General features: G+C 40.9%; 1 protein-coding gene across 1 annotated transcript in view; it reads right to left on the bottom strand.

The window, feature by feature from the left end:
- Kcnh5 (potassium voltage-gated channel subfamily H member 5) overlaps positions 1–23,799 on the bottom strand; it is a 285,334-nt gene extending 261,535 nt beyond the window's left edge. Inside the window, exons 1-2 of the mRNA XM_076921998.1 lie at positions 23,490–23,799; positions 1,482–1,605 (exon numbers count right to left, since the gene is read on the bottom strand). Of these exons, the coding sequence (XP_076778113.1) occupies positions 1,482–1,605; positions 23,490–23,562 (197 nt within the window). The 5' untranslated portion in view covers positions 23,563–23,799. The remainder of the gene's footprint in view (positions 1–1,481; positions 1,606–23,489) is intronic.
- Positions 23,800–25,336: the final 1,537 nt, after the last annotated feature.

Raw genomic sequence — 25,336 nt, 5'->3', positions numbered from 1 at the left:
ATAAGACAAATCTGCCACTTCTCACAGCACTGAGCACACTTTTAGTGGTCTATGACGGGGGTGGTATTTTTGGTTTGGTTTTGGGGGTTTTTTAGCTCAAAGATCAAATGTCTACCCACGTTAAAAAGATATCAGAACTACCAAAAGTGTGGCCCATCCCCAGGCCACAGTTTTCATTATCATCATTAATCCTCACATTTCATTCTTTGGAGTATAGACAAAATGCAGGGCTAACCTTAACAGAGAAAAATGAGGGTGTCTGGTGGAGGAGGGGCTAAGGAAGTGTGAACAGATTGTTTCTCAAGCCTTGATAAACATTAAAATCATCTAAGCTTCTGGCTTAACTTGCCAACTACTGGACCTGCATACTCATTTTGGCTAACTACAGTTCAGTCGGTTTAAGAGTGCTAGGACCTGTTTTGCAAAGGTCATTTAAGTTTTTCTGTGTGTAGTGTCAGATTTAGACTTCATGAAGATGCAGATCATTCACATATATAGCACATGCATGCGTGATCTCTCTCTCTCTCTCTCTCTCTCTCTCTCTCTCTCTCTCTCTCTCACACACACACACACACACACACACACACACACACACACACACACACATACTGTATCTCAGTATAAGTGGGTAGGGAACAAACCCCAGAAATCTCTCTGCTTCTCTGGCCAAGTCCCTTAACACAGCACCCCCTATGTTTCCTTAGAACTTGAACCAGAAAGAAAAGTTCAGATCCTTTTCAGTTCCAAAATAATTTGACTCCAACACTTAGTTAAGTGAGAAATTTAAAGAAAATCTAAAGTGGCGGCAGGGGATGGGGGTGGGGTCCCATCTGTCCCTACTGAAATATGGTGGCAAAGTTTTAGATTCTAAAGTAGTTTCTTATACATAGGTTTCTTTGCTTGCTTGCTTTATGACCCCTATTATGATAATTTTCCATAACCTTGTAGATGTGGCTATTTTAAAAGTTGTTATAACTAATACAATATCAAATTCTGTTTTGCATAAAACAAAATAAACAGTTGGGTTGACTATATCAACACTATAAAGGCATGTGATTGGCTCAGTGTAATTGATAGGCTTCATTTTTGTGCTTTTACATTATTGTGGACTATGCTCCACTATGACTTGGATGGTCATGTTTCCTATTTTGTTAGGGACTATTTTAATTGCTCCAGAGGTATCAATGTCATCAGTGGCTCCCTAATACTGACTACTCCTCTGATCACTCAGGATCTGTGCAACCTGCTGGCTCATTGTAGGTGACAAAAAAAATTTAATGAGCAAATTAATTCATATATAAGCAAAAGTCTTCCGTTGCAAAAGTTACCGGAATCAGCTCCTAAAATTCATATCTGCTATTCACAATTAACTCACACATATTTTTAATCCTGTCATGAGTATACGTAAACACAAACCTCTCATCACTCTCAGAATTTTGTTCATATTTGGAAAAGATTTCAAAGTTGTTTGATCCACTTACCTGCAAGTGCTGCTTTTCTGCATGACGTCAGCTCGATGATATCCAGAGAGTTTACAAAAACCGTCATTACTATAAACTACAGGCCAGTCCACAATTTGGGCGTTTCCCAGTAAGAAACTTGATTCTAAAGAAGAAAGAGAATCACTTAGCTTTATCGAACAACCTTTGTCTTTCAAGTGATCAAAAAAGAAAATTTTATAAGATGAGCAGACACAATGTCTGTAGCTGTAAAACAAATAATTTAATGTGTGCCATAATCCACTAAGCACGGTGACCAATACCTCTGCAATAACACCAAGCTTTACATCACAAACCAAAATCCCCACTGAACACAATGTATGGCACGCCCTTGCAGTCAAGTGTCTAATGGAAGAAGAGTGTGCTTAGTGGCCAGTAGTAATGATGACTAAACATGTCTGTCTTCATTTATTAAATAGGCTAAAGTCTCTTTCCACAAATTAAGAATATTGATGTTATAACAGAGACAAGCTGAGTATGTTTCTCCAAAAATGCTATTAATACAAATAAGACTTTATAGGACAAATAATTTGTTTGTTATATTACTTGATCTTGAAAAAAATCTGATCTAAAAAAGCATTAAAGAGTCCTCTTGGAAATAAAAGTCATCCAAAATCTATCAAATATCAAAAAGTATCCAAATCTATCACTTCCACATGCAGCATAGAACCCAGCAAATATATGAGTTTATAATGCTGCTCTATTTTACACAGAAAAATAGGTTTGTTTTAGGTGCAAAATTAGTTCAAAAAAGTACATTTGGGTATTAACTGTGGTTGAAAAGAAAACAACAGTTTTAGGCTGCAACTTTAACAATGTTAATGGTCGCGTGATAATAAACTGAAAATGAATTAAAATAATAACAACACATAAGTGAAAACTATTTTAAATAAATGTCTTAAAAAGAACTTTAAAAGTAAAAAGAGTAGTCTACTTTTAAAGTCCACTATAAGATAATCTCCTGTGGTCTCCTCTTCAGGTAGGATCTAAAAATAGAAAGCAAATTGTAAGCGGCAGGTTTGAAATCCTGACTCGGAATTGGTGCTCCCCAAACCAACAATGTAATTCAGCATTTGCTGAGTGACCATTGCTGTGCAAAAGGTGGACCTCTGAGTCAGGTGTCAGAGTGGAAGAAAAGGTAAAAACAAACAAACAAACAAAACAACAACAACAAAACCATACTCTGTGCTCCTCTTATCAAGTTTACATATTAAGAACATTAGTAAAGCAACCATCAAAATGATATAGAGAATAGATCCTAAATCAACTCCAAGATGATGTATGAGAAATGCCTTTGGGGAGCAATCATGATCAAAACTGGGTAGAAATTGAAGAAAGACAAATCCTTTAGAAAAGAGGGGCCTTTTTAACTGTCCACCCTGAGAAGACTCCCAGTAGGGACAGTTGATAAGGTGATGGAGCCAAGTCACGTAAGGCTAAGGAGTCAAAGGTCATAGATCTTATAATGAAAATGAAAGTCATAAATTAAAAAAAAAAGACAGAAGAAAAAACACAAGAGGAAATTTAACAATCTTGAGGAAGACAAAAGTTTATCATATAAGACACACAACAATTAACATGAAAGAAAGTATTGATAAATTGGGCACATTCAAGATGCAAATCAATCCCTCATCCAAGAACACTGTTGAGAAAATAAAATGGAAACCTACAGTCTGGGAAAAAAATATTTATAATATTGATACCTGATGTCAATCCAGAATTCGTGCAAAACTCTAGGGATATAATTTGAATGGATGTTTCAAGGTTTGCCACAGCCAATAGCATATGGTCCCATTCACAAGACATGAAGACAGTACAGACTAATGTCACAGTGACAGCCCAGCACTCATCCACCAGAATAACTACAAAGGCTAAAATTAGCATCACTGAGAAGAATATGGGACCACTGGACCTGGATATAAATATAAGATGTTATAAAAAATAAAAAAATATTATGAGCAGTTTCGAGCACAATTTCTTGTAAAGTTAAATACACATCTGTAACCCAAAAAGTCCATCTTACTTGTTTACTCAAGTACAATGAAAACTCACATGAACAAAAGGAAAAAAAAAAAACATTAAAAAAGAAAAGAAAACCATTCACATCAGATTCATTCAGGTAGCCAAACCCTGGAAACAATGCCAATCAAGACAATGGATTTTAAATGGTGCTAAATTCATATAAGGAACACTGCTTCAATCTATAATGGAACAAGCTTCTGGTGTGTGCCATGGTGTAGGTTAACTATCATACATACATACATAACATACATACATACAGACAGACGGACGGACGGACAGACAGACAGACAGACAGACAGACAGACAGACAGACAGATAGATAGATAGATAGATAGATAGATAGATAGATATCATGATGGCAGAAAAAATATCATCCATATAAAATATAAATACAAAGCTACGATGGCAACAGTGGTAGTGACAGGAATCCACACAGCAGTTTCCTTTTCATTGTGGTTGGGATGGAGCTTAAGGTGATGACTATGCTAATTACCTACGACAATGACGTCTGAAAGGAATGAAGGGACTACAGGAAGGAAAAATAATACTAATAACTTTGGGCCAGGGCTGCTCTGTCTGGCTTCAGTGAGAGAAGATGTGCCTAATCCTGCAGAGACTTGATGCACCAGGATGGGGGCAACACAGGAAGGATGCCCTCTCAGAGCCAAAGGGGAGGAGAGAGGGGGGAGGAACTCTGCGAGGGGGGACTGCAAGGGGGTAACATTTGGGATGTAAATAAATAAATGATAAATAATGATAATAACAACTTTCTGGGAGATGAAAGTGCTTCCTATCTTGAGGTGTACATGTGAACACTTGTCCAAACTCATCATACTATAGATTAAAGAACACTTAACTGCACATAAGCTCAGAAAACACAAAAGGATAATAGATACTCGGCTCCCTTTGGTGCATGTTTTTTTTTTTTTAAACACTGCCATTTGAGTTAAGTCTTCATTATGAGAACAGTTAACAGTATCCCTCAGAAAACCAGCTAGCATGATGGGGAAGGTTAGCTGCTTCCTGAGTCAGAAAGCATAAATTCCTCTTTAAGCGCGTGGAGTTTTCATTTATACATGGCATCGATTAAAATCGTCAAAAATAATTTCTTTTTCTCTCTTAGCCCAGGTTAGGTTGCCCTCTCTAATCTACCTAATCACGCATGGTGACTGAAAGTCATGCTAGGCAGTGTGGCGGCAACTCTTCCTGATTTCCAGTCTCATATTCAAACCAACATCAACTCATCTTCTTGAAACCCCATGTCTCTTCGTGCAGCTCGGGAAGCCCAGATGCTTACATCATCAGATCTCAAATCTAATCCCAGGCTTATAAGTACCCCTCCCTCTAATATAAGCATATTGATGCTCATTCCTAAAGTCCACACTCTTAGGTTTACGTCAGTTTCTTTGTCAATTCCAAAGTACGCTCCCTGGCAAGGCTAACTCTTTCCTCATACTTCTCCTGCAACCCTTGGCCTATCAAACACTTAAGGAGAACCTCAACTCTGCTTCCTGTATACCACATTCACTGAGGACCACACATGTCCCCCCACTCACACACATCCTCTACTTGCACGCAATATACAAGAAGCTGAACAAAACATTATATGTTTAAAATAGAATAATGTGCATTCTTCATTGGAACCCTGTCGTTGGCAAAAATATGGGTGAGCTTTGGGGGCATCACATTAAGTAAAATAAGCCAATGGCCAATATTGCATTTGTCTTTGCGTTTACATATTACATAGATTCCATTTACATATAAAGTTTAAAATCAAAATACACAAAACAAAGAGAAAAAAAATAGTGCTAATTTACCAGGGACCAAAGGGTAGGGGAACCGGATGGATATAGTCAAAGAACATAAAACTAGTTGGCAATTGTAAATTTGAGAGAACTACGGTTCCACGGCAACTATAGTTACAGCAATATATTGTATATTTGAAAGTCACAAGGGAGTAGATTTTATTCTTGATAACAAAAAAGATATGAGATATAGTACATGTGTTAAGTAGCTCGATTTAGCCTCTCTACAATACACTCGTGTACTTAAACATATTATTTACCATAATTAGATACAAAATGTATAACTTTAATTGCCAATTTAAAAAATTTTTAAAATTTGCAATATAATATATTACTTAGTGATTGAAAGAATTCCCAATGTCCTGGGAACAAGGATCCCATGTGCTTTAAAAAGAGAAACAGAAAGGTGGAAACTCTAACATGCTTGCTCAGCTGGGCTTTTTTTGCCTCCCAGAAACTGCTTAGAAAGCAGCTCTTTGTAAATGGGAGTTCACTGAAAGAAACACACAAGAAGTGTTTGTGCACACAAAGGCACAGCCCCCCCCCAAAAAAATTTCTTAAACAACACTTACTCCATGACATGTACTATTTTATAATCTGTTTCAATGTTGAAGTGTCCTAAACTTCACTGAATCGATGGAAAGCCTGCCTTATGCAACCCTCCAATGGTTTTGCAGACCTCCCTACATCATGAAGAGTCTTGTTTCAAAACATCTGTTAGATTTAGAAGCAGAGCTCTGCTTGTTCCATTTTGGCTCTGCCTATCTTCCTGCTGCTGCTCAACGGTTTTCCACAGCTCTTCAATGGGACCATCTTAAAGACTACTGCTCAGCGGGGCAGCCATCACTACCCACCAGGGATTGATGTGCTTCACACATTCACCAGTATCTCCTATGATAACAAAACAATCAACAGAAGCAGGACCCTCACTCAATGATGCATTGTTCTGTGCTGCATCCCTTACATCTAACCCAGGAAGCATCCTATTCCTGTCTTCCTGGTGCGCCAGCTACAAGATCTAACTCCTGGCTGAGGCATGTGCACAATCAAACACTTTCTGGGGGGAAGCCAAGTCACTTTTTTGCTTTAGATGGAAAAGCAGATAGATAACAGATGAAAGAGACAATCAAAAGCAACCCCGGCCGGGAGGGCCTACTCCTCTTAGTGGTATGGAGGCAGGGTTGTTCATGAAAGAGAAAATGGAAGTTCCAACCAAAAATGGGCAATGGACATTTTACATTGTTTCAAATCCATTTTTAAAAGATCTACTGAGTTACATCAATAACACTCAATATGGAGAGTTAGATATTTCCCAGGTACACACTAGTGTTTGCTTGCACAGCCAAGCAGAACTAATAACTCAGAATTTTAAAGGCTGTCATAAGCTTTTAAAATAGTCTGGGAGATGTATCTTCTGCTCCTCTTTGTGCTTCAAACTTGAGACTAGCCATTTAGACTATGAGAGTAATTAGACTATGCCATTTCCTGTCCCTCCTGCTGGGTCTTAATGATATGACGCTGGCCTTAGGGAGGACAACTGCAAGAACTCTTACTCTCATTTCTGAGCATTTTATTTAAAAAACATAATTGAACAAATTTGCCATATTGCTCATATAAGAAGTCATCATCTGGTAAATGTTCACAAAAATCAAAGTCCCACTGATCATCCCGTTGGCCACGTCCAGACTGACGCTCAACATTACTGAGCAAGTAATATGAAAAACCTGGGAATTTCAATTAAAGTGTCAGTTTCTGCATATACAAATTAGCAATAGTTATAAGCACCCCTCTGTGTAATTATGGAGACTAATAATGAGTAATGTAAGCAAAATCTTCATAAACTATTAGAGCAAAAAATCTTCATAAAATATTATAGTGGACTAGTTACAAGACTTTTTTTCCAACTGTGCTGTAAGTGCAGAGACAGCTAACAGTGTATTTGGGGGTGGGGGTGAGCACCCGTGTGTGCAAGCACAGAACAACAACGACAATAAAAAAACACTTCTTCATGTTGGACCTACAAACTGAAACCTGGACATTTGTCTCAGGCAGAGGTAAATTACAAGTAAATAAGAAGTGAAAACTAAACACAGCTAAGTTAGACAGAACTTGTGAGCCCACTTTATAAATTTGCATATGTATTAGGCAAAACACTCTGTATACACAAAGTTCATATTACTGTCTCCTTGAAGTCATACATTTCTTATTTTAGCAAATGAGAAATGCTATATCATTAATAAATATTAAGAACAGGAGCAAATCTAATTAAAATTACTTCCCAGAAAATTTTAATTTTTTTCGGCTTTAAAGAAGAGTGGATGAAGGAAATTTGATTATAAAGGACAAGCTCACTGCAAAGGAGACAAGTTAGAATCTAGAAGGTGGGATTTGTCTTCAGCATGATATGGTTAAGAAACTTTCTCAGAATTCTAAGTGACCATCGGCAGCAGCAGTAGCAGCCAGTCTTGACAGTGAGTCTACCTCTGGTGTGTCATCACTTAAGTAGCACACAAAGCCATGGATTCCAGAATATTGAACTTCCTTTGGTATGCAGGCTATTCCATCTCTTCAAGGTGTTTGCAAACACGTCACTTCCAGTAGGCTCAAACACACAAAGATGGTCCTTATAAAGTGCCTAAGAGTCAGGTGTGATTGCCCACCAGGGGGCTGGGATTTCAGAAGCTACAAATTTTGTGCATCAGTAGGTGCTTGGAGAGATTTCTACAAAGGTTTGGGGCTTGAAAGTACAACCTGGCTTCGTCTAAAGATAGATGTGAAACAAAACAATTAACTTACTTTCAAGTATTAGAAATTTAAAATCCAAATACTTGGTTCAAAATGGTGTCTTAAGGTCACTAGAAATTTGAAAAACTGGATAGAAAAGGAGAAAAAAATGTTCAGAGGCTGAAAAGGGGAAACAGGTAGGCAAAGGAACACAGGAAGTGGGTACAGGAACTGTAGTTTCTGGTGATTTGTCGAAAGATGAGTTAATAGCACTGTTCTTTTTAAATTTAATAAAAAATAATTTTGATGTTCTTATCCCAAAGAGAAAGCACATATTTGATGTGATGGACAGTCATTAGACTGGTCTGATCATCCTACAATGCATACATGCATCAAGACACCATATCAGCCACATAAATACATACACATAATTTATCAGTGAAAAGCAAGTGTGGAGAATTGCAAGTCTCTATAGAGATGGTGACTGCAGTCTCTCAGTCTGAGTCCACTTTGAGTCAAGGAGCTTCAAGGTAGGAGCATAAGAGTTGTTTATTCTGGATCTCATGCCCTGGAGTTTCTGATTTACTTAGTCAGGAAAGGGACCTCCAAACATTGGTATTTATTTTTAAATCTTCTCAAGTGGTTCCAATGTGTAGTCTGGACAGAGAGCTACAGTCATCTAGCATAGTAATTCCTGAATGCTGGCAACTGCAATAGAATCTTAATACAAGAAGAGATTGCTAGATTCTAATGTAGATGCACTGAACAGACTCCCTAAGAGTAGAATGAAAAAAAAATACAGCCCAGGAGATAAGTCTTCTGCTCAACAATGTCTGGGACACTTTGATCTGAGCCCTTACCTCTCACAAGCCCACACTGGAATCACCTGGTAGAAGCAACAAAGCATCTGGGACCCACCCTAGACTTTCTGCATCAGGACCTGTGGTTTGAAAAGAACCTAGGATGATTCCTAAGAGTAGTAATATTGTGTCTGTCTTGCATACCTTCTCCTTCCTTTTCTACAGATGGAAAAGCATGCCAAGAAAGTTACAGGACTCGGCTGGTGAACACAGGCAAATGGAGCCTGGTACCAGGAAAGGACAGAAGCGGGCATCACTGGCTGCGGCTCTCTGTTCGATTCCTGTTTCTCAACTGCATTGAGCTCTTACTTTGTTTGGCTTTATTTTAGCATAAAGAAGCATTTCTTCACAGAATGACTTCTTCAGGAGATAGGGAGATAACTACACTTGAGTTCACACTCCTACATATTAATCCCATCTGTAAAGGAGATCAGAAACCCATGCTGACAGAAAGCTCTGAAAGAGGAAAGGTCATAAGCTGTCGGGGAAATGCCATAAAGTCATGTTGGGTAACTTCTTTCCTTTCTACAGAAGTTCAGGTGAGTGAAAATGGCTTTCTTCTGGGCTGCCCCAACAAGATTTGACTTTCTATCAGGTTACTGTTTTGGATTGGGAAATTCCAGGACACTAACAACGGGAACAGGACACAGAAGTACATGGAGAGAGGTAGATTGAAGGGAACAAACTTGGAGCCATAGACGATAAAGAAGCCTAGATGTCTAAGGTATGGCATAAAGACAGGAATAGTGACGCCATACAGCAGTCTGAGATTGCTAAGACACAGTGTAGCTCTATCATAACAAACAAGTGTTATCATTATGGGAAGCGTTGGAGCAGTGAGTAGGCTAGCTTTCTTGACTTCTCAGATGCTTTCTGTATGTGTATGTGTGTGCATCACATTTTAGCTGAGGAAATGGCCATGTGGATAAAGTGTGTAGCAAATATGAGAATCAGAATTCAGAACCCGAAACCACATAAAGCCAGATGCTGTAGCAGACATCTGTAATCCCAGGGGTGTTGTAGTGATTTGGTAGAAGACAGGAGAATTAGCAGAGGCTCGTGGGCCAGCTAGCCTGCTGTACTAAACAGCAAACATGAAATTCTGTGTCAAGATTAAGTGGTAGGTGATGAATGATGCTGAGATTGTCATTTTACACACACACACAATTCTCATGTATTTACACACACACACTACACATATGTACATATACACACACATACACACACAATACATACATACAAATATAAACATGTACATACATACACAATTTTTAAATGTTGAATATCTTAAATATACACAGTATTTTCAAAGAGATACAGTAGAAAATAATGATGATAAAATGCCTTTGGGGGGTTAAACTACCATACTTTCTCCCTCTTGACTTTTTAATGCAAATTATCTTTCAGAGAAGTATTTCAGAGTATTATCGAGAATTGTCAAATATTTTAAGAAGTGGTAAGACAACCAAATGAAGTTTAGACTATTGAGAGAGAATATTGATGGAGCAGAGGCGAGAAAGGGCTTTATGAGAAGAAAATATTTTCACTATTGTGCAATTTTTCCAAGGTCTACAGCAGCCAGTGAGGAAGGACAACAAGGTATGTATCTAAATATATTTATTCAGTCCTAGCTGGACGGGCATGCCTCCCAGGAAACTGTACAGTGATTCTAAAATGAGACCGGGGGCCTAGGGAGGCAGCTTACTCAGTAAAGGACTTGCCGTACAAGAATAACCACCTGAGTTAGATCCCACGTTAAAAAGACAGGGGCAGGGACACACACTTTGAACCCCAGTTCAAAGCAAGGACCAGAGGTAGGAGTGGGAATAAGCATGGGTAGAGAGGTAGGACATAGCAGAGAGGAGGTTGTAGGTGGAAAGGTGAAGGGTGAAACTTCCAGTTTCCCCGTCTCAAAGAAAATTTTCCTACTTCCCTCTATACACAGACATGACGACAAACGCCTAGCCATCCTCCTCCATACCTGCTGCCTAGGGACAACATTCCTAAACCTGAGTTGTTCTACCAGCGACACATTGGAAGCACCCCATGCTCTGCGTCCCCACTGTTACTCTCCCAAGCCAAACCACCATCCTTTCTTGCTTGAGCCATTGCAGTGATTATATATCTGCCCCTTCACAACCTTCAGACAAGCATCCCAGTGCTCAGGAGACCTGGGTGGGAGGGGGTGGATCTACATAGCCTCCAACTGCTCTTTCTCCTCATGTTGCCCCCTGTCGTCAGACTACAGCTTCACAAATGTACCCATGCATTTCTGTTTTCTCTCCTTGGAGATGTTTGCATGTTTCTCTGCCTACAATAATCTTCTTTCCTGTTACCTCATTGCCTTCCAATCAAAACTAGTCCCCGATACTTGAGACCGCAGCATTCTCTCCTTTTCCTTCAAAACTCAGGCCACAGTTTTGACTTAGATGTTCTTTGTGTGTTTGCTGCATAGCTGTTCCTCACTTCCAGTCCCTGAGATCCTTGAAGTCAAGGTACATCACAATATAACACATCAATCTTTGCTGGGAGAATTAAATACGTATTTCTATTCCTATTAAGACAGTCACAAAGTAATTACAATTATAAAGTAATGTTTAGATTTTATCTAGAAAGTACATGAGAACTCAGCTAGGCCTATTTCTTGAAAAAAACTATATTATTAACAATAATTAATTTGATAATAGGCAAACTTAAGAAGACTTTCCACACTCTGAATAGCATCTGAAAACTTGTGAACCTGAGTTAGGGAGCCAATGTTACTTTTCTGAGCTTGTCTTCTGGGTGAATGATATTTATAGACATATTTAAGTTTCATGTGGCAGTAACAGAAAAGTCCCTGAAGCATACATAGCACATTTTATTTGGGTTAAACAAAATCTTGATACATATGGCTTATAAAAGGCATAAATAATTTATGTGTTATGTCCCCATCTACAGTGTTGATTTCTGGTACACACATTTCCCACTTTTACAAAAGACTGCTCTCTTTTACTTCCTTACAAAATACACCTTTTTCTACAATTCTATAACAATACAGCCAGCATATAGACACTTGCACTTCATATGTTCCAAACTGAGACTAATTATTATCTAATAATATTGGCAACGTTAAGGAGACCATCACTGTGGGAGTTTGGAATATGCAAAAAAATCTGTTAATTTATTCAAACGTGTTCAGCTGTCATCAAAGATAAAAATATGCCTCCACGTTTCATCTCCTTCAAGATCAAAGGTACATTTTCAAGTTTCTGTGCTTCTTTGATGGTGTTAACTTCACCATTCTTCACCTAGCCAATGTGGATCAGAAAGCAGGAGCTATTTCAACATCTAGTCCTGAAATTCCACTGTTGGAAAGAATAGAACTGTTACCGAGAATATTTTTTCCACCAAAAAAAAAAAAAGAAAGAAAGAAAGAAAGAAAAAAGAAAAGAAAAGAAAAAGAAAAAAGTTCAGACATTAAATTGGTACTCGTGAGTGTTATATGTATGTGTGCACACAGGTGTGCAACCACAGTTGTGCATGTTGAAGCCAGAGATCAATGTCACATGCCTTCCTTTATCCCTCTCCGCCTTCTGTTGTCGAGATGGGGGTCTCTCATTGAAGCTGCTTGTTGTTTCTCTAGACTGGTTAGCTATCAACCTCACCAGCATCTGCTTTTTCCTAGTACTTGGATTACAGTTACACAATCATGCTCACTTCTCTCTGGGTGCTGGAGACCCAGCCTCAGGTCCTTATGCCTGTAGAGCAAGTACTTTACTCACTGGGTCATGACCCCCTCTCAGTTTCCACTTTTAATAGGACTGTTTTGCTCATGAGATCTATTTCTAAGGACTACACTGGTCAGAGTCATTAGCACAAAATACAGCTGCCAAGATTGCAGACATGATCCATTGACTCACACAACATGAAACGTTCACCTTGAGGTAGTTAATGACAACTTGTTATTGAATCCTATCCTAATGAAACATCTTAAAATATCTAAAGCTTTAGACATTCCACTAGTTACATAATCTTGGGGAAATAAGAGCTAAACCAGTCCAAATTTGTTTGCTGGGAGAGAAATGTGTTACTTATTTGATACACAGGCCTCATTTTGATACTTACAAAATAAACATTGTTTTTACAAAAGTCTTTTCTGAAGGGACTATATATTTTCTTCAAAGTTAACCTCTTAAGACAATCAAACATCAACAGCAGTAAAACTAATAAAGATTTTCAGCTAAAACCAATCTCACTTGAACACATGGTTAAAAGAAAAGAAAAAAGGAAGGAAGGAAAGAAAGAAGGAAGGAGGGAGGGAGGGAAGGAAGGAGGGGAAGGGAGGGAGGAAGGGATGGAGGGAAGGAAGAAAGAAAGGAAAAAAGAAAATATTTTAGTTTGCTTCTATGCTGTAATAAACACTAGGATCAAAATCAACTCAGGGAGGAAAGCGTTTACTTCAGCTTACAGCTTACAGTTCATCCTGAAAGGAAATCAGAGCAGGAATTCAAGGCAGGAACCTGGAGACAGGAACTGAAGCAGAGATCACAGAAGAGCACTGCTCACTGGCTTGTTCTCCAGACTCACATTCAGCTACCTTGCTTTTACTTCATAGGACCTTCTGCCCAGGGGTTTCAATGCTCCCAGTGGGCTGGGTCTCCTTTATCAATCATTAATCAAAAAAATATCCCAACAGATGTGCTTATAGGCCAATCTGAAAGGAGGCATTTTCTCAACTTAAGCTACCTCTTTTCAGATGAAAAGTTGTTGTTTCATTTTGTTTGTTTCAGTTTCCTGTATTTTCCATTCTATGTTCTATGCAATAGGAGCTAATTCAGTGGTTCTCAACCTGTGGGTCGTGACCCCTTTGGAGATTGAATGACCCTTTCACAGGGGTTGCCTAAGACCATCTACATATCAGATATATGTAATGTGCTTTGGTGTTTCGCATGCATGTATATCTGGTGAGAGTACTACATCCTCTGGAACTGGAATTACATACAGTTGTAAGCTGCCGTGTGGGTGCTGAGAATTGAACTTGGGTCCTCTGGAAGAGCAGCCACTGCTGAGCCATCACTTCAGGCCTTGCATATCAGCTATTTACATTATGGTTTATAACAGTAGCAAAATTACAGTTATGAAGTAGCAACAAAAATAATTTTCTGGTTGGGGGTCACCACAACATGAGGAACTGTACTGAAGGGTTGCTTAGGAAGGTTGAGAACCACTGAGCTGGTTGTCTAACGGAAAGACTCTTATCTACAAGTTCAATTCATTTTCCTCCCTGGGATATTCTCACAGGACCAGTTACGCAGAGATTGGAGTTCCTGGTGTGTGCTGTCTTCACAGAGCATGTCCAGGTACTAGGGCAATCTAAGCTGATTCTTCCTTTACTCTAAGTAGTGTATTGTTTGGAGGTTGCAAGATGGTGCTCCGGTGTCTTGTTTGTTCATCTGTCTGTTGGGGTTTGTCTACACATTAGGGAACTCTTGATTAACTGAGACCAATGCTTTAAAGATCAGTTAATGACTTTAGGGGTTTCCAGTTATTTAATATTGTGCCCTCGCCGGGCGGTGGTGGCGCATGCCTTTAATCCCAGCACTTGGGAGGCAGAGGCAGGCGGATTTCTGAGTTCGAGGCCAGCCTGGTCTACCGAGTGAGTTCCAGGACAGCCAAGGCTATACAGAAAACCCTGTCTTGAAAAACCAATATATATATATATATATATATATTGTGCCCTCATTGGGTCACAAAAGAGTAGGAAAGTCTTCCATATTCTACCTTATCAAAAAAATATGAAAAGCAAGTCTGTATTAAGCCCTGCCTTATGAAGTACAGTGTAGTATCTGGGACCTGTGTGTGTGCCCCCCCCCATCTCCTCAGCAGCCCTCCCAGGCCCAAGTTAAAACTCTGAAAAGCTTTGATGCAGCAGTGAGAAGTGAGGCCGGGGAATGATGGGGAGATGGAGCCAGAGGAGAAGGCTGAAAGCTCTGGAAACACCCAGCAGAGTTTCAGAAAATTATCTGAATCACTCTGAAGACTGTTCTCTCAGCTGAGACAGGTTGTTTTGGGTATGGATGAGAGAGTCTCCCTAATTCGGTCCTCACTCCCGGAAGCCTTATTTCTGAGCTCAGCTAATGAGGCATTCTCCTTAGGGCATTGTATTTCTATATGTTGAGCACATAGGAGTTGGCTGTGGTTCTGAGTCTGTTCAGTGAGGCCCCTAAGTTCACACGCTGTGCACACAGCATCTTTAGGAGCAGCAAAAGAACTGGATGGCAGAACACTTACCCCTTAGGCTTTATCATGTCCTTGGGGGATTAAAACTGCATTATACCAAGTAAGAAGGCAAATACAAACCCAAGATTTCTAGACAGGAGGACAAAAGTATATAAGTGACCTTAGACTGTCGTGATGAAATGCCACAGATAATTGATGGATTTGACATGAAAAGTAAATAAACCCAAGTCTGGCCACAGTTTAGATGACATGTGAGAAGAACAAGAAGAGAAACTCCAGATGCCACAGCCCATACAGGACAAAGACAGAGGCCAAACCCTGACTTCAGACAAGACTGCTCTGGAAAGTGGGATGAGAATGAGCAGAAGAGAGATGGAGGGATGACCATAACCCATCAAGTCCAAGCAGGAGAAGAAAGAATGAGAGGATGGAGACGGGAGTTAGTAAAAGGGAGAGAGAAAATGTAAAACTGTGAAAGGAAGCAGAATCTGTGTGTGACAAGGATGGGATGAGGAGATGCTGACTGAAGTTTCACATAGCAATCCAAAGGGAAGTGCTAGAATGAGAGGGATGCTCAGGAGCTGGAGATTCTCTGCTGCAAAGAGATTTAGACAGAAACAGCAACTCAAAACTGAAGACGTCAACCACAACCTGGGTATCCAAAGATTTAAACAACTAATAACTGGCAGCACCGATGCACAGTTTTCCAAGGGCTGGATGCTTTGCTTGCACTTGGCACATATTTAGCCATCATTCTAACTATGTAAGACAGGCCTTGTTGTTATCTGTGAGGATTCAAGGTGCGGGTAAGGCAATGATGTCATAACAACATGCACATAAAGAGAAACATCACCATGGATGGCATTGTTCTGCATCACTTTCTAGCACATGGTAGATATTCAGTAAGATTTCATTGTGTCATTGAATAATTCACCATAAATTGCATGAAGGCCAAGCAGAGAGGTAGTTACTGTCTTTAGGGAACTTATCCTCAGACTGTCGAGTCCCCAGTGCAGAGTCCCACTATCCTTTCAATGTTATAAGATATAAAAAATGAGTTATTTCTGCCTTAATTTACCTCCCAAGTAAAAGGAATTCCATAGACAGAAAGGACTGGGAGAACAGGTAACCTTTCCCTACAATGCAAGTCAGGTGATCAGTATTTAGTTACATTTGGTTTGCTGGACTATAAGCTGTTTTGACCATCAGTAAAACTCTGTTAAACAGGCAAGGACTGATTTCCAAAAACAAAACTTATTTTCAAAGATCAATAAGTTCTAACTGCAAAGTTGTTGAAAATAATTTAATTAGAGTGTGAAAATTGATAACCACTTTTTAAAATATAAGTTAGTCCAGCATTTTAGCCCCTGGAGATTAAAATGAAAATGATAGAGAATGTTTTGTTTGCACATCAGCTTGAACTCGGATGCAAGCATGCTCTCATGGGTCCCGCTGACGCATCCCGTGCTGTATGATTTCCATCTTCAGATACACACGGTGAGTAAATAAACATCTTTGGCTACATAATCACTTAGCCAATTCCCTTCACAGACATAATCAGAACTGTTTGGAAGAATCAATTATGAACTTGGTTACTTTAAGAGCCAAAATCAAACTGCACTTACTCAGCCAACCTTTTCTGTGTACTGCACAGGGTGATGGGGAAGGGATGGAGTGCAGGTGTAACCCGCATCCTTGAGGAGGTGCCATCATGTCCCAACCCTTCATGATGCTGTATATACATACAGCACTCTAGCCAGACACCTCTAGGAGTCTGCTTCGAAGCTCAGACCTCAAACTGCTTACTTCTCAAAGAGCTCATAAGATGTTCATTACATTTAATAGTGACATTTCTTTGATTGGACCAAAAAAATCATTTTTAGTTAAATTTCAAATTGTTCATGTCTATGATATTTTGCCCATTGATTTGTTTCTTTACATATGAAAACTTAGTATATTACAAAGGTATTGCCTACACTTCAGACAAATGTATCACTACAAATGTTGGGTCTGAGTATCCATGTGTAGCCAAATGCTAAGGCAATGTCTAGCATACTAATTTATTACGATAATAACCATAGCAGCCTTAACTTGATCAAATATTTCTAGGTCTGGCCTCTTACACCACTGGTAGTACATGCTAGTCAACAGGAAACTGAGCTTCTCAGAGTAATATATTTCTAATCATGCCTCTCAGAGTTTGACAACCTGGGGAACTTTGAAGATAATTTGTTTTAGCTTTGAACTTTATTTTCAAATTTTGGGAAACATCAAAAGGCTAGAATTACATGTGGACTATGGAAATAACTATAAATCTGTGCCCTCTCTTTCAATAAAGTGCAGTAACGAACTGACTCTACCTCAAGTCTAATATAAGTTATATGAAAACACCTGCTTAAGAAAATTTCTGCTGAAATAGTAAATATGTAGCCATTTCCCTGGGATTAAACCATTATACACATGGAACTTTTCTGAAAACTTTGTATTTCACATATATTGTCATTACACCAAAAATGTGTGCTATAATCAAATTTTCATTTGATAGTATAAATTCACTATTAGTCTAAACCACATCTTATGAATGTAGCATTATAACTATTCATGATGTGTGATTAGCCAATATCACATGTTAGTAGTTACTATTTTATTGCTATCATATTTGTTTAGTCTTAAAACAATTGCTACCAATTTAAATAAACTTTTAATAAGTACCTTGTTTCACTGGACTTTCTTGTTTGCCTTAGGTTTTGTGTATTTTCTTTTATGTACAAACACTATGTAGGTTCCCCTCCCCCGCCCCATCATAATTGAGGGAGAGGAGAGAGAAAAGGAAAGAGGCTGGCTATCTAATCACTAATTGTGGCGGAACCTACAGTGACCTCTTGTGGTAAATGGTAACCAGAGAACTTGGTGGTCACACAATCTCTCCCTAGGCTCACTCTGGAGAGTGTGGACCACAGCTCCTTCCAGAGAGCATGGCAATGAAAGCTCAAGATGAATGTTGACTGAATGTTAAAGCCTCAGCATAGAAATCGACTCAGTCATTACCAATTACTACTGCCTTCTATTAAAATTATAATGGATTATTTTTTAGAAGAATGTCTGAAAGAGGGTTAAGTAAATGGATTTCTCAGACATTCTACTTCTGGAATCCAGCAAAAAGATAGACACTAGTGAAGGCTGGAGAGTACAGGGTAGCAGGGCCGTGCAGGGGGAGCAGCCCTTAGCCAGCAGTGCACACATGCTCATTATGTAATGTGGTGCAGGCTCAGAAGTGGGATGATGTTCTTGGTTATTCGTCAATATAATTTAGGAAGTGGTCAGTATAATTTCAACCTCTTTGATATTTTAAACATTAAAGTGGTGCATTATAAGACTTGGGTAAACCGATCCTTCAAAACCAATATGTGGTTTTATCAATATTTCCTGAACAGTGTCTTAATTGTAACAGAAAGCCATTCGGGGAAATATATATATCAGTAACTTTATAACATCGCCAATAAAAACTGTTTGCCTGACACTATTCCTTTCAGGTTGGGTCGCAATTAAGTTGTTTTTCCTGTTTTGTCTTGATACCAAAATCACTGTTTCTTCTCCTGGGGGTTTCTGTTAATACCACCTTGTTTCTAAATATCAGGTACAGCATGAAAACAATTTTTGGAATCATTTTACAAGGAAGAGGTGACAGAGTAAAGAAAGTGCCTGTGCAGCCTGCCATCTCTAGACAAATGGAAAATTGAAGCTCCTGAGGACCTCTTGAAAGATGAGTTGCTATTAAAGCACTCTCTTCTCTGTTTTCTTCTTTCCGTAGTCCTTCTCCTCCAAAGAGAAAAATAACGCTTCTGGATTTTCATAAAAGAGAGAACGCCTTAATTTTTACTAGTACTTTAATATTAGTGGATAACCTCACATCAAAAATATTGATTTGAATTTATAATTTTCCAAAAAACAGCAATCTACTTTACCATCACCCAAACTAGCTATAGTTAGATACTCATTAGGGATCCAGAAAGAACACACAGGTGAAATATGCCGTCCACGAGGATGGGAACAAAGAGTGCTTTAATATTTTTTTTTTTTTTTGTCTTTTGAAACTAATATTCCATTTAAAAGTCTCTCAAGTATTTAACTCTACCTGCAATGTTACATCTCTTTACAACCTAGTTTTTACTAATAAGTAGCTTGCATGAACACTGACCACATAAAGAGGGAGGAACTCCTGATGATGCCAAACACAGATCTGGTCCATAGCTACTAAGGAAAGGGGCTTTCTGTAATGGCGCTGTTCCGGTGTCATGAACTTAACCACAGTTCTCAAGCCCTCCCTTCTTTGTAGCTTATTTTGATCCAAATAGCCAAACATATACTTGAACTTCACTACAGTTGACAATCTGATATTTCTTACCAACCAGTAGGACTGTTTCTAAGACAAAGCAATGATAACTGTTCAAGGAGGTAGACATGCCATTTTCTTTCATCTGAACGTTCTGCATTGTACCCAAGTACCGAGAAGCTACAACACAGCCTATAAATATGTCAATCAAAATCAAAAATCTATTTTTAATGCTTACCTAAACATTCCTGTTGTCTCTATACTTTGACCTTTACAAATTCTTGCAAAAATAATATGCTCTGTGTTTTTACAAGTTAAGGATTATCATATTCCCTTTATCTCTTTTATCATGTCTTTAATCTTAAAACTTAAGGGGAGAATTCCTTGCTTCTCCTATTTTGAGTTGGCCAAAAAAAACAAAAAAACAAACAAAAAAAACAAAAAACAAAAAACAAATGTCTACGTATCCACTCTACACAATGGGTCACACTGCTTTATTTTATAGACATAGTCACCACTAACAATTTGCAATTCTGGCCTAAAGCACTCAACTAAATAAAGAGGAAAAACCAGAGAGTAAAACAGCAGCAGAGAGGCCACCATGGCCAATCAGAACATGGATGGTGGCACTGCCCCAAAGAAGCTGCAGATGAGGACTTCAGAGTTTGATTATAAAATCCTGAGCTTTAAAATCTCTGTGCAGATATGACATTCCCCTTGCTCATTAGGTCTGCGTTACCAAAAAGTTGTCTGGTAGATAGAGTCCTAGATGCCCAGGCTCTCAAGTCACAAGCTACCCATGGACAAAAACAAATGTTTGATATTCTCCCTCTCCCTCTCCCTCTCCCTCTCCCCTCTCCCTCTCCCTCTCCCTCTCCCTCTCCCTCTCCCTCTCCCTCTCCTCCCTCTCCCTCTCCCTCTCCCTCTCCCTCTCCCTCTCCCTCTCCCTCTCCCTCTCCCTCTCCCTCTCCCTCTCCCTCTCCCTCTCCCTCTCCCTCTCCCTCTCCCTCTCCCTCTCCCTCTCCCTCTCCCTCTCCCTCTCCCTCTCCCTCTCCCTCTCCTCCCTCTCCCTCTCCCTCTCCCTCTCCCTCTCCCTCTCCCTCTCCCTCTCCCTCTCCCTCACTGTCTCCCTCTCCTTTGACCCTCTCTCCTCCCTCTCTCTCCCTCTCTGTCATGTGTGTACCTGTGTCTTTGTACATGTGTCTCAGTTTCTATGTGTGACTGTGTGTGTGTGTGTGTGTGTGTGTGTGTGTGTGTGTGTGTGGTTTTGGTTTTGGTTTTCTCTCCATCTGTCATTCTGTGTGAATTATGCATGTTTTTTGCCTCCCGTGTCCGCCTCTATGTCTGGGTGGACGTCTGTCCACTGTTTGTCTGTAGCCTTCCGTGTCATCGCTGCCTCTTCCTACGCACATGTTTGTTTGACTCCGTGCAAGATCTCATCCTTTCAGAAGAAACTCATACTGTGTGAGTAAGGAAGCCCGTCAATATAAAATGCAGCCTCTGTTTCCTGAGTTCTTAAATCAACTGGGAAGGCTGCTGCCTCCCTGACTTCCTCAACTAAAGTTCTGCCAGCAGTGCATTTCCAATGTTATTAAGTTGGTGAATGATTAAATCTTCAGTGTGACAAACCTGATCCATCTATGAGAATCCTGGAGGGAATTTTATCTGTTACTCTTAATTAAACAATCTCTTAGGGTGAATTTTTTTCAATTTCTCTGCCAGATCAGGTAGAAATGACAGCTGGAAGGCCCTCCCCCATAAATGGATAGACTAATCACATACTGCAATTCTCAATCCAGGTACTTGCTGAGACCTTTAAGCACTTACTACCTATAGGCAGGCATGCATAATTCCCAAATCTCTAACACATTCCCAACAAAATCCCTATGTTTCTGTCCGACTATTCAAAGTTGGGCATAGACAATAAAAGGTGGAATCCCTGAGTGTCAAAGCAGGAAAATCTCACTCATACTTGCTGTTAAGGAGGGAAAGAAGCACTAAGTTAATGAAACCGTTCTAATCCCAGAATGGAAATAAGATAAAATATTGTATGATCAGTGGTTGACAAAAAGTGGAGACAAGGGGCGGAGACAGATCTGAGCCACACGATGTAACTCTTCATTTCAAACCGCATTTGACAGGAATGTATCCTATGACCATCTCAGCTTGGGTCCAATCTGAGAAAGTTGTGACCGATACTGCTACAACGATAAACTTTAATCCAGGACCTCTTAGTGTCTCCCCTTTCACCCTGGAGAGTGGCAGGCAGCCTATGGGTCTGGTGTTCTAAGGTCTTCCTTGAAAACTCCTCTCAAAAACCAAACTATGAAGTAGAATAAATGAAGAAGATGAGACGTTTGGAAGAAAATCACCATGACCCTGTAAACAGCTGATTCCAATAACCTTTAAATTCCACCCAGGAATTGATAGTCTTAACAGTAATGTTCTCTGTATTCTAGATCTGTGTAAGATATTCATAAAAGAAGGCAATTGGTTAATATAGATGTTTCATGCCATTATGTGCTTCTATTTTAATTTATATTGTTATAAAAACTGAAAGTGCATATGAACCTCACACTAGCGTAGCTAAAAATACTACAGGGATTAAAATGACTCTGCAGTACTATAAGCTATTTTTTTTTAATCCAAATGTGTCACTGCTGCTCTGGAATTACACAGAATCACACACTGACTAACATGGAAGAAAGATTCACAAGGCTCTAAACCAAACTCCAAGGTGAACATCCAAAGAAAATACCTAATATTATTCCAATTCTAAGGATGCATTGGCAAGCCTATTTTTCAAAGAGATGCTAATCCAAGAAGTGGTGTTGTCTAAGCTACCACTCTGTGTCCAGTTGTTTGCTATCATTTTTGTGTGCCCCTCTAACACACAGCCACATAAAGAACTTAGCCACATATCCATACAAGTGACCCTCACTGTATCCGCTGTGTAAGACCCCCAAATACACTTAGTTCCCATGAATGATTGACAGAACAAGGAATCACAGAACCTCGAAGAATCTTCCCACTGTTTTCCTACTCAAATCCATGTGCAAAATTATCTTTCTCATGGTTCTCCAGAAAGGGGTTCTGAAGAGAAACCCTTAAATGATAGTCCATACAGTTTGCTTGTGAAGTTGAAAAATTATATAAAAGAGTTTTTTTTTAAAAAAAAAAAAAAAACAATTTAAAAATGCATAAACCCAGTAGATAAAATTTTTATAATCTGACCACACATAAATGGATGGCATTTTAAAGACACTTCAGAGGCAGGATGCCTTAATGTGCAAGAGCAAGACTAAGTGGCATTGTTCAGATCTTTTCCCCAAGTGCACTGAAAGCACAGAAACTATGGCTTTGTTTCTATCCTTCTCCTGATCAAACGCAGTAGGCAAGATGCAAGCTATAAACCAACACGCAATGAAAAAAAAAAAAAACAAATAAAACGTGAAACTTTAAACACAAATTTGATCCGAGTAGTTGCCTTCCCATTTTCCAAACACTGACTATTTAGGGTTCAATTCCGACTACTTGCCCTAAGGCAAGGTACTTTCAGATGTGCACAGTGGGTCCAAAGCCATCCTAGTGACTTAAATTTGATGAAGTGGCCACTTTTCCAGTCATTCCCAACTTAAAAGGAAAGCTTCCTCCAAAAACTGGCTCTAAGAAATTGGTCAGCGCTTGCAGTCTGTTTATGAAACCATGGGACAAGGAGAGATTCATCGTCAAAGTGAAATTCAAATTCAAACCTATTCTGTTGGACCCCCGCTTTACCCACCCCCCTTTCCTAGTTCCTACTATAAGGTCTGGACAGGTGGGAGGGGGTACATCTCTCTTAGGAAACAGATGAAACTTATGTCCCTCCACCACCTCCTTTATGGTCCCCACCCACCATAAGCCACCAGGTACCACTGCCTACACCCCCTCCCCCCTTAGGAGAGGGATGGGATGGGTAGGACAGGACGGGGGCGCCGTGGGCGGGATGAAGGTGGGGAATGTTCTGAACTGCAACTCTCCTTACCACTGGAGCGCCTGACGATGTTCTCCAAAAATGTGTTCTGCGGAGCCACCAGCCCTCTCTTGCCCCCCGGCATCCTGGGTCTGGAAAGCAGCGGCCAGGATCCGCGGCGGGGGAGGGGGGGAAGCAGGAAGAAAAGGTGGAAGAAGAGGAGGAAAAGGTAGTGGAGATGGAGCCGAAAGAAAAGGGGGCGCGGCGGCGGCGGCGGGGTCCCCTGAGTGTGTCTCCAGCCCGACCCGGATGAGCAGCTCTGGGAAAGAGGACCAAGCAGTTCATGGTAGTAGCGCTCCCCCGGCCGCCGCTGCCCAGACTGTGGCGGTGCCGCACACGGGGCTGGGGAACTGCAGGCTCCGCCGGGCACAGTGCGCCTGCGCCGCCCCCGCTGTCGCTGTCCCGCCGGTGCTGATGCTGAGGCTGCTGCTGATGAAGATGCTGCCCGGGAAGCAGGAGCCCGGACGCGGGATCAGCATTTCTTCCTCTGCCCCGCGCCCGGGCTCTGGGAGAGAGCGAGAAACAACTGGACTGCCCTCTCCCCACCCCTAGCCCAGGCTAAGACCCCATTCCTTAGCTCTCTGCTCCCTCGGTCTCCTAGCCCACCCTTCTCACGCAGCTGCTTCACAGCTGCCCAGGGCAGCCAAACTTCTGCCCCGGCTTTGCGAGCGCTCAGTGGATGCTCTTTTCTCCACGAAGATCCAGACAAGTGTCCGCTGGCTGGTGCAGACTGTTGTTCGCAGAGGCAGGCACCAGAAAGGGCAATGGCAGTCTCAGAAGAAGCGGGGTCACATCTCAGCTTCTCGGGCTGCCACCACGATGTAACTCCCGGCTGCCACCACGCCCCAGCAGCTCCGGCAGACTCGGGTCCTGGGGCCGAAGTGCAAGAGGGCTCCTGCTCTAGCCCAGGCTGTGCGCCGAGTAGGAAGTGACTGGGTGGCGCTCAGGGACCGGGAGCAGCCACCTGACGCTGCTACCGCCCCCCTCAGGGCTCTGGCGCCTGAAGCCTCGACACGGGAGCTTTCGACACCCTGAGAAACCTCACTATCTGGAGCAGAAGCCAGATGGAGTATGAGAGCAGAGCTGGCACCCGGAATGGCCCTGCGCCCCAGGCTGGATTTGGCGCGCGGGGCGGTGGGGAGGGAGGTTGGCTCCTACACAACCTCTGGAGAGCTTCTCCAGGGCTGTAAGTACAGTAGAACAGGAAGCCTGATCCCCCTACCCAAACTTGCAAAAAAAAAAAAAAAAAAAAAAAAAAAAAAAAAAAAAAAAAAAAGTGTTCACTTGATGCTAGGAGTCCTAAGAAAGAGTCAACAATTCAGACAAGAGCGAGAGCAACCGTCACGCTTTTGCGTGGGAAAGTGGTACTAGCTGAGAGAAGGAAGCTGCGCACGGCTGGGGAGAGGCCGCCCTCCTGTACGTTCAGGACGCTGACTGGAGTGGGACTGTTAAAAGCGGTCCAAAAGCAGGGGGCAGTCACACAAAAGGGAAAATTTTACAAGTAAGAAAGAGACCACCAGAAGACATGAAAAGAATGGAAGAGCCCAAGGAGCGCAGCAGCCCCTCCTTTCCTGGAAGGCATTGTTTTCACCTCCAGGCTACAGACAGCATCAGCATCCCCCCCAAGACTCTTGACGCGCAAATTTGGGGGCCTTATCCCTAAGTGGGGGTGCTAAGGACTCTGAGGATGGAGTTTGACAGTCTGTTAGTAATAAGCCCTGTCTAAATATGATGCACAAGCCACAAGCTTAGGGCAAACCTAAACTTCCCTTTAGGAGACTCCACCTTGTTCTGTGGAGACAAGAACCCTCTGGGAGCAGAAAAGGCCATGAAGCACGGGCGGATATCTACTTGCTACC

Source organism: Arvicanthis niloticus, chromosome 23 (genome assembly GCF_011762505.2).
Source record: "Arvicanthis niloticus isolate mArvNil1 chromosome 23, mArvNil1.pat.X, whole genome shotgun sequence".
NCBI classification, from domain to species: domain Eukaryota; kingdom Metazoa; phylum Chordata; class Mammalia; order Rodentia; family Muridae; genus Arvicanthis; species Arvicanthis niloticus.
Note: the sequence above shows the minus strand (reverse complement) of the source record. Positions and strands in the feature narration are given on the sequence as shown.